Source organism: Cebus imitator, unplaced genomic scaffold (genome assembly GCF_001604975.1).
Source record: "Cebus imitator isolate Cc_AM_T3 unplaced genomic scaffold, Cebus_imitator-1.0 Scaffold181, whole genome shotgun sequence".
In the NCBI taxonomy this organism is placed as follows: domain Eukaryota; kingdom Metazoa; phylum Chordata; class Mammalia; order Primates; family Cebidae; genus Cebus; species Cebus imitator.
In genome coordinates this window covers 2,652,046-2,662,735 of record NW_016107496.1, presented here as the reverse complement: position 1 = coordinate 2,662,735, position 10,690 = coordinate 2,652,046, and the positions used below count along the sequence as shown (strand labels likewise).

The following is a 10,690-nucleotide window of genomic DNA, read 5'->3' as shown; positions in this document are numbered from 1 at the left end:
TTTTTTTGAGATACCCCCGAGTTTCATTCCTATGGCCCAGGCTGGAGTGTAATAGTGCAATCTCAGATCACTACAGCTTCCACCTCCCAGTTCAAGCGATTCTCCTGCCTCAGCCTCCCTGGTAACTGGAATTACAAGTGCCCGCCACCATGCCCAGCTAATTTTTTGTATTTTTAAGTAAAGACAGGGTTTCACCACGTTGGCCATGCTGGTCTCAAACTCTTGACCTCAGATGATCCACTAACCCTGGCCTCCCAAAGTGATGGGATTACAGGTATGAGCCACTATGTCTGGCCCCCTTGTTCATTTTTTCATTGGGTTGTCTTAATATTTAGCCTTCTGATCAATTAACATGAGATGTCTTTTCACTTATTTAGATCTCTTTTCTTTCTTTTTTTGAGACGGAGTCTCAGAGCTCTGTCGCCTAGGCTGGAGTGCAGTGGCACAATCTCGCCTCATTGCAACCTCTGCCTCCTAGGTTCAAGCGATTCTTCTGCCTCAGCTTGCCAAGCAGCTGGGACTACAGGCACGCGCCACCACACTCGGCTAATTTTTGTATTTTTAGTAGAGACAGGGTTTTGCCATGTTGGCCAGGCTGGTCTCAAGCTCCTGACCTACCTTGTGATCCACCTACTTTGGCCTCCCAAAGTGCTGGGATTACAGGTGTGAGCCACTGTGCCTGGTCTCCAGTATATGTGTTCTACTTCTTTTGTTAATTGATATCTAAGTATAATTTAAATTTATAAATTTAATTTTAAACCTTTTATACTTTGTTAAACATAATTGTTAAGTTTCACTTTTGGATTATTCATTCCTTATATATTGAAATACAGTTGATTTTTGTTATATTGATCTATATCCTACAACCTTGCTGGAACTTGTTGATTAGATTCTTTATGATTTTGTATATATAAGATAATGTCATGTACAAAGTGTTTTACTTAGTCCTTTCAAATCAGGATGCCGTTTATTTCATTTCTTGACTAATTCCCTGAGTACAATGTTTAGAAGTGGTGAGAGTGGATATCCACATTATTTTCTTATTAGAATGTTAGTTGTAGGTTTTTGTAGATTCTCTTTATCAGGTTGAAGAAGCAGCCTTCTATTTGTTTGCTGAACAGTTTTATCATGAAAGGGTACCAGATTTGGCTGGGCGCAGTGGCTCATGCCTATAATCCAAGCACTTTGGAGGCCAACATGGGCGGATCACCTGAGGTCGGGAGTTCAAGACCAGCCTGACCAACGTGGTGAAACCCCGTCTTAAAAAAAAAAAAAAAAGTGTACCGGATTTTTGTCAAATGTTTTCTCTGTGTCTTGAGATGATATGTTTTTTGTTTTGATTCTATTCATATGATATGTTAAACCAATTTTGCATTTCAGAGATAAATCCTACTTGGTCATGGCATATAACACCTTTTATATGTTGTTGGATTTAGTTTAATATTTTGTTGAGGATTTTTTTTGTCTATACTCATCAAGGATATTGATCTATAGTTTCACAATTGCCTTTTAATTGGTGAGTTTAGGCCATCTGTAATCTTGGCTGATCTTCCAGTTTATTATTTGTTTTCTATTTATTCTATTTTTAAAATTCTCTGTGTTCCTACACCTGCATTCTTCTAGATTATTTGAAGACTTTTCAAAATTTCATTTTAATTTATCTACTGTATATCTGACTAAAATCTTTTGCGAAGTTTTAGTAGTTGCTCTAGGGGTATATAGATACATAGCTTTTTACAGTCTGCGTAGAATTAGTATTTTACCACCACTTCAGGTAGAATGTAGAAACCTTACCACCATATTAGATATGTTTATCCTTCCCTCTTTATGTTGTAAATGTCTTATCTATTACCTCTGCATATGTTGAAAACCCCTTCAGAATGTCGTAATTTCTGTTTTCGGCCATCAAGTATATTCTTATTTTATTTATTTGGACAGTCTCGCTTATTTATTTATTGAGACATAGAGTCAGGATCATGCCTCACTGAAGCCTCAACTTCCTGGGCTCAAGTGAGCCTCCCTGCTCAGCCTCCTAAGTAGCTGGGACTATAGGTGCACACTACCATGCCTAGCTAATTTTTGTATTTTTTTTTGTAGAGATGGGATCTCTTTATATTACACAGATTGGCTTCAATTCCCTGGACTCATGCAGTCCTCCCACCTCGGCCTCCTGAAGTGCTAGGACTAGAGGCATGAACCATACCACACACCTAGCCTACATTCTTGTTTTAGAAGTTATCAATCTGGTTGTGTCCAGGCCACAAGTTCTGACCATCCTTCTGTAAGTTGTGGTTCCAATGTCAGTTCAGTTTCCAAAGTCTTTGCAATGCTATTCATATCAATTACACATGTGCACCAGGTAGTGGCCAGTCTAGAATTTGGGCAGTGGTGATCCATCTTATACACAGTTAAGTTCTAAAAGTCTACATATGCTAGGGAAGCCCATTTTTATTGATTTTTGGTAGAAATGTATTAGTAGGTGCTGGATTTAATCAAATACTTTTTTCCCTAGCATTTATTGAGTTGACGGTATTGTTTCTGCCAATTCTCACTTATGGTCGTTTATGTCCTTGCACGTTTGATGATTTTTGAGTGAATTCATATTTGATTTATACTAATCTTTGAGAAGTTTCTTTTCAGATGTTCTAGCCTCTATGAGAGACCCCTACTTAATAAAGAAATCTCAGGTTCAGAGTTCCTTCCTGCAGCTGACTGAAAATAACGAGTGGACCCTGTTACAAGCTTGTTTCTGTTCCCCATTTTGGTTTTAATGCATGTATTTGCATGTATATGGTTTTTATATCTGTTGAGGGAATGAGATAAGAGATTATCATTATTTCCTGTAAGTGCACAATGCATTAATAAATATTCTATCCAGGAGCTCACTGTTCTGTACTGGGAGAGCCCCATTAAGAATTAAGCTTTTTTTTTTTTTGTATTTTTTTGGTGGCTGCCCCTAAAAGTCTAAGGTTAAGTCTAAAGGTAAGCAACATAAGACTCCAACAGACAATTCCTGTCTGGTATATTTCCTTCCATTATTGAAAAACCACCCAAATTGGCCAGGTGTGTTGCCTATAATCCCAGCAGTTTGAGAGGCTTAGGCTGGAGGATTGCTTGAACCCAGGAGTTTGACACCCAGCCTAGGCAATATAGTGAGACCCTGTCTCTACAAAAATTAAAAATTAGCCAGGCACAGTGGTGTGCATCTGTATTCCTGGCTACTTGGGAGTTTGAGGCAGGAGGACCACTTGAGCCCAGGAGGGTGAAGCTGCAATGAGCCATGACTGCATCACTGCACTCCAACCTGGGTGATGGAGTGAGACCCTGTCTCAAAAAACTCCACAAAACTGCCCAAATTAATCGTTACTACTATTGTTCTAAAAAGCCAATGCTAACTGAAATGAATTGCTTTTTTCGCCACTGTTTCTTACATTCATATTCCTTCCATTTTCTTCTTCCTCAAGTATACACTTAAGCAGCTTCTTTTATTTTTCGAGATGGAGTCTCATTCTGTCACCCAGGCTGGAGTGCAGCAGTACCATCTCGGCTCACTGCAGCCTCCGTCCCCCAGGTTTAAGCAATTCTCGTGCCTTAGCCTCCCAGGTAGCTGGGACTACAGGAATGTGCCACCACGCCCAGCTAATTTTTGTATTTTTAGTAGAGATGGGGTTTCACCATGTTGGCCAGACTGGTTTCAAACTCCTGACCTCAAGTGATCCACCCACCTCAGCCTCCCGAAGTGCTGGGATTACAGGCGTAAGTCATTGCGCCCAGCCCTCTTATGTAGTTTCTTAAATCAGTTTGAAAACGATTATTTCACCGTCATTTTTGAAAGACTGTTCAGGTGGGCACAGAATTTCAGGTCAAAAGTTACTTTCTTTTTCAATTAAATATGGGAGCCCGAGTACAGTGGCTCATGCCTATAATCCTAACACTTTGCGAGGCTGAGATGGGCGGACTTGAGCCCAAGAGTTTCAGACCAGACTGGTCAACATAATGAGATTCCATCTCTACCAAAACTTTAAAAAAATTAGGTGGGCCGGATGCGGTGGCTCACGCCTGTAATCCCAGCACTTTGGGAGGCCGAGGCGGGTGGATCACGAGGTCAAGAGATCGAGACCATCCTGGTCAACATGGTGAAGCCCCGTCTCTACTAAAAATACAAAAAAAAATTAGCTGGGCATGGTGGTGCGTGCCTGTAATCTCAGCTACTCAGGAGGCTGAGGCAGGAGAATTGCCTGAACGCAGGAGGCGGAGGTTGCAGTGAGCCGAGATCATGCCATTGCACTCCAGCCTGGGTAACAAGAGCGAAACTCCATCTCAAAAAAAAAAAAAAAAAAATTAGGTGGGCATCGTGACATATGTCTATAGTTCCAGGTACTCAGGAAGTTGAGGAGCTGAACTGAGGAGATTGAGGTTGCAGTGAGCTGTGATCACACCACTGCCTCCAGCCTGGGCAACAGGATGAGACTTCGTCTCCAAAAAATTATGTAATAAATACCTAAGCAGGAGCTGCCAAAATGAAGTTCAATCCCTTTGTGACTTCCGACCAAAGCAAGAATCGCAAAAGGCATTTCAATGCACCTTTCCACATTCACAGGAAGATTATGTCCTCCCCTCTTTCCAAAGAGCTGAGACAAAAGTACAAGGTGCGATCCATGCCCATCCGAAAGTTCAGGTTATATGAGAACACTATAAAGGTCAGCAGACTGGCAAAGTAGTCCAGGTTTACAGGAAGAAATACGTAATCTACATTGAACGGGTGCAGCAGGAAAAGGCTAATAGCACAACTGTCCATGTAGGCATTCACCCCAGCAAGGTGGTTATCACTAGGCTAAAACTGGACAAAGACCGCAAAAAGATCCTTGAACAGAACGCCAAATCTCGCCAAGTAGGAAAGGAAAAGGGCGAATACAAGGAAGAAACAATTGAGAAGATGCGGGAATAAAGTAATCTTTTATATACAAGGTTCGATTAAAACTTGAAACAAGGGAAAAAAAATTATGTAATAATTTAAAAACAAAAATAAATATTTTAGTTCATTGTCTTATGCTACACTTCAAAAATCTGTTTTCAGCCTATTGGTCATTCCTTTCTAGGTAATTGGTCTTTTCTCTTGGAAGCTTTTAGCTTTCTTTTTTTTTTTTTTTTTTTTTTAAATTGGGGTTTTATTTTTTTTTTTTTTTTTTTTTTTTTTTTTTTTTTTTTTTTTTTTTTTTTTTTTTTTTTTTTTTTTTTTTTTTTTTTAAGATGGGGTTTCACCATGATGGCCAGGCTGGTCTTGAACTCCTGACCTCAAGTGATCCACCCACCTCGGCCTCCCAAAGTGCTAGGATTACAGGCGTGAGCCACTGCGCCCGGCCCAGAAGCTTTTCGCTTTCAAGATCTCATGTTTATCCCTGGTGTTCTCCAATTTTACTTCATAACACACATCTAGATGTAGGTTTCTATTAATTTATCTTGTTTGGGACTTTGCTTTCTTATGCTGAGAAATTCATATCCTGGAAATTACAGTCATTATTATTTTCTCTCCTGGGGAGACCAGAAGCTGGAAGTGCCCTTCCCTCCTTTTATGTATGTATGTTGTGTATTGGACTTTCTCAGTCTGTCTTCTGTCTCTCTTAACTTCTATTTGTCTTGCTGTGTTCCATTCTAGGTAATCTACTCAGAGCTGTATCTCCAGTTCTCTAACTTTATCTTCAATTATGGATATTAACCTCTTATCAGGTAAGTGGTTTGCAAATAATTGCCTTTTCATTTTGTTGCTTGTTTCCTTTGCTAAACAGAAGCATTTTTTTTTTTTTTTTTTGGTTTTCGTTTTTTAACAGAAATGTTTTTTTGGTTGGATGTAGTCCCATTTACTTATTTTAGCTTTTGCAGCCTGAGCTTTTGGTGTGATATCCAAAAAATCATTGCCAAGGTCAGTGTTGAAGAGCTTATCCCTATGTTCTCTTCTAGGACTTTTACGGTTTCAGGTCTTAACATTTTGGTCTTTTATCCATTTGGCATTGATTTGTGTAATGGTATAAGATAAAGGTCCAATTTACTTCTTTTCTTTCTTTTTTTTGTGAAATGGAGTCTTCCTCTGTTGCCCAGGCTGGAGTGTGGTGGCATGACCTACGCCTCCTGGGTTCAAGCTATTCTCCTGCCTCAGCCTCCCAAGTGGCTGGGACTACAGGTGCACACCATCACACCCAGTTAACTTTTGTCTTTTTAATAGAGACAGGGTTTCACCATGTTGGCCAGGCTGGTCTCAAACTCCTGACCTCAGGTGATCTACCTAACTTGGCCTCCCAAAATGTTAAGATTACAGGCGTGAGCCACTGCTCCCAGCCGAAGGTCCAATTTCATTCTTTTTCTTGGAGATAGGATCTTGCTCAACCAGCTAGGCTGGAGCACAGTGACATGAGCATAGCTTATTGTAACTTTAAGCTCCCGGACTCAAGCCATCTTCCCACCTTAGCCTCTAAGTAGATGGGACTACAGGGGTGCGCCACTCTGCCCAGCTAATTTCTGTATTTTTTGAAGAGACGGGGTTCTTACCATGTTGCCCAGGCTGGTCTTGAACTCCTGGCTCAAGCAAACCTACCTCAGCCTCCCAAAGAACTGGGATTATAGGCAAGGGCCACCCGATTTCATTCTTAACACTTATATGTGCTGCCTTCTTCAGTGTGCTTTGCACAGCACCACTTGAACTCATTTGGTACTATTAAAACATGCAGGATTGGATACAAGAGAGTACTCACCTGTAAGAAGGGCGCCGTGCTAAGATCCCGTGGGCTTTCTGTGAGGAGCCTATGCTGTCAGATGAGTCCTGGGACTCTTCACTTTCTGATAAAGATGATACCTAAAAAAGAACTTGCATTAACATGATGAACAATGCGGCTGGGAAAAGAAAAAGATTGTTACATGTATACACATACCATGGTGGTTTGCTGCATCCATCCCCCTGTCACCTATATTAGGTATTTCTCCTAATGTTATCCCTCCCTAATCCCCCCACAGCCTGCTATCCCTCCCCTAGTTCCCCCACCTCCCAATAGGCCCCAATATGTGATGTTCCCCTCCCTGTATCCATGAGAACACCCCAATGTTTAAAAAACTTTCCATCTTTTGTGTTTCCATCTTTTGTGTTAATCCTTCTTAGGATTAATTCAGTGGAGCTGAGCTCAGTTTATGTTGGAGTTTCTCTCCTACACTGCAGTAATCTGATAAAATCTGTCTTGGTGCCTTTAACAAATGGCCAGCTCTGTTCCTCTTTGACAGTACCCCAGTATGGGCATAGAGAAATTGAAGAATAAGAATAAAAAAGAGCTGGGTGCAGGGGTTCATGCCTATAATCTCAGCACTTTAGGAGGACAAGGCAGGCAGATCCCTTGTGCCCAGGAGTTCAAGACCAACTTGGTCAACATGGTAAAATGCTGTCTCTACAAAAAATACAAAAATTAGCCAGGTTTGGCAATGCACCCCTATAGTCACAGCTATGTGGGAGGCTAAGGTGGGAGGATTACTTGAGCCCAGGAGGTGGAGGTTGTGGTGAGCTGCGACTGTGCCACTGCACTCCAACTCCAGCCTGGGTGACGGAGTGAGAGCCTGTCTCAAAACAAACCCACAAGTCTTAAGATTCCAGCTCTAGAGTTATCAATATACTTGGAGAAAATTAACAAAAGATCCCCCTATCTTTCAGCAATGGAGAGCATATGATAGGATTAATTTACATTTCTAAGAGGCTAAGAGCCATCATTCCTCAAAGGTTTCTGGCAATCCATGTGATTTAATGCAGACCGTGGGTCTGGCAGGTTGAAAAGGAAAAGAGGCACGAGATTTTGATGTAGCTAGTGGTAGTCCCTACCCCTTATTACTACGGTTCGTCTGACCCCACAAAACGCTCATTACTCAGGGTCTCAAAGCCCTGATTCTCTTCCCAACCCCACTCTCAAACCTGATAATCTAAATATTGAGAGACCTTTCAAAGGAGGAAAGGGAGGAGCTGGTCGTCCAGTCTTTTTTGGTGCGGAGAAGCAGGGTCTCTCTCTGTGAACCAGGATGAAGTGCAGTGGTACAATCTCAGCTCACTGCAACCTCTGCCTCCTGGGTTCAAGCGATTCTCCTGCCTCAGCCTCTGGAGTAGCTAGGATTACAGGCGCCCACCACCAAGCCCGGCTAATTTTTGTATTTTTAGTAGAGACAGGTTTTCACCATGTTGGCCAGGCTGGTCTCAAACTCCAGGCCTCATGTGATCCACCCACCTCAGCCTCCCCAAACTGCTGGGATTATAGGCGTGAGTCACCGTGTCTGGCCAGAACTTCATACTTCTTAATACTTCTCTGTCCACTGCTTCACTTATACTCTAAAGATTCTAGATTCTAAATTACCAGTCCAAAATCTAAAATAGAGCAAGAAAAATAAATAGTAAACAGGCCAGGTGTAGTGGCTCACAACTGTAAAACCAGCACTCTGGGAGGCCGAGGTGGGCAGATCACCTGAGGTCAGAAGTTCAAGACCAGCCTGGCCAGCATGGCAAAACCCTGTCTTTACTAAAAATACGAAAATTAGCTGGATGTGGTGGTGGGCACCTGTAATCCCAGCTACTCAAGAGGCTGAGGTAGAATAATCACTTGAACCCGAGAGGCAGAGGTTACAGTGAGGCGGGATTGCTCCACTGTACTCCAGCCTGGAAAACAGATCGAGACTCCATTTCCAAAAAAAAAAAAAAAAAGAGAAAAGAAAGAGTAAACAGAGTCGCCTATTAGGACAAACTTGAATGCCCTTCAAAGCAATGGACATAAAAGGCCTTGGATTTTCTCTAGGTAAAGAGAGGAGTCCCCTAATAAAATGGGACTTCTACAGGGCCACACCCTCAGTAACAGAGGGAAAGTTGCCTTGAGGTTGGCGAGAGAGAGTCAGGGCTGAAGAAGTTCTTAAAAGCTCTCTTGCAGACTTACAGCCCAAAATAACATCACCTAGATGGTCCAAAAGAACTTCAAATCCTGAAAGTGGTCTCCCAGGCACTATTTACTGGCAGTAGTGACTTCTTCTGCAAGAAGGTATTGTCATCCTGAGCCACAGTGAATTCCCACAAATAGGCCAGGCATCATGGCTCACGTCTGTAATCTCAGCACTTTGGGAGGCTGAGGTAGGCTGATCACTTGAGGCCAGGAGTTGAAGACCAGCCTGGCCAACATGGCGAATTCCTGTCTCCCTCAAGTGCATGTGGTGGCATATACCTGTAGTCCCAGGTACTTGGGAGGCTGAGGCACGAGAATCACTTGAACCTGGGAGGCAGAGGTTACAACGGGCTGAGATTGCACCATTGCACTCCAGCCTGGGCAAAAGAGCGAGACTGTCTCAAAAAAAAAAAAAATCCAAAACAAAGCAAAACAAAAAAAACCCAAATAGCTTTTTCAAGATTAGTCAGCAGTAAAGAATAAAATATAGCCAGTCACATAAGGTAACATGAACAAGAATCAAAAACAACAGACAGAAGAATCAGACCCAAACAATTTTAGATACTGACATTATCAGACAGATTATAAACCAATTATGATTACTATGATTTTTTTCTGTTTGTTTGTTTGATCTGCCCACCTTGGCCTCCCAAAGTGGGGCGTGAGTCACCATGCCCAGCCTGAATTCTGTGTTTAAAGGAACAAGTAGATTACATTTCAAGACAAACTTGAAAATATCTTCAGGAAAGAGAAAACTGTGGATTTGAAAAAGAACCAAATAGACTTCCAAGAAATAAAGACATAATACCTAAAATTTTAAAAATTATTTTTCAGATATACCAGAAGATTAGACAAAGCTAGTGGAAGAATTAATGAACTGAAACACAGGCAAGACATTATTGGAACTGCAGCACAGAAAGAGAAACAGACGGAAAACTGAGAGATTAAAAGATGTGGGGGACAGACTGAGAGGGAAAAAGAAGATGTTGGAGGCAAAATGTGAAGACATAAGACTGAAAATATAGATGTAATGATTCACACCAATCCATGGATTCAATAAGTTACTAGACTCCCATGTGGAAGCTGCAAAACAACAACAAAAAAAAGCCCTAGAATTCCATACCTAATGAAAATACCTTTTAAGAATGAAGTCGGGGGTGGGTGAGGTGGCTTACGCCTATGATCCCAGCACTTTAGGAGGCTGAGGCTGAGTACTTTAGGATCCTGCCTTCAAATGATCCTACCGGGTGAGCAACATAACAAAACCCCATCTCTATTAAAAAAATCTAAAAATTAGCCAAGTGTGGTGGTACACACCTGCAGTCCCAGCTACTCAGGAGGCTGAGGTGGGAAGTTCAATTGAGTCCAGGAGGTAGAGGCTAACAACAAGCTATGATTGCACCACTGCACTTCAGCCTCGGTGACAGGGAGACACCCATCTCTAAAAACATTTTTGAAAAGAAGGAAAGAAGAATAAAATGGGAGGAATCACTCCTCTTGATTTTAAGTTAAGTTTTATTATACATAGCTACAGTATTCAAGAGAGTGTGGTACTAATAGAGGGACAGACACCTAGGTCAATGGAACACATTAGATAACTCTGTAGAAATAGACAAACAGGCCAGGAGTGGCGGCTCACACCTGTAATCCCAGCACTTTGGGAGGCTAACAGGGGAGGAATGTTTGAGCCCAGGAGTTCAAGACAAGCCTTGGCAACACAGTGAGACTGTCTCTACAAAAAG

The 10,690-nt window shown here is 41.8% G+C and overlaps 1 protein-coding gene across 2 annotated transcripts in view; it reads right to left on the bottom strand.

Annotated features, from left to right (window-relative positions):
* Positions 1-10,690, bottom strand: part of ATF1 (activating transcription factor 1) — a 45,745-nt gene that overhangs the window by 20,655 nt on the left and 14,400 nt on the right. For both annotated transcript variants that reach the window (XM_017545842.2, XM_017545845.2), the window contains exon 3: positions 6,747-6,847. In XM_017545842.2, the coding sequence (XP_017401331.1) occupies positions 6,747-6,847 (101 nt within the window). The remainder of the gene's footprint in view (positions 1-6,746; positions 6,848-10,690) is intronic.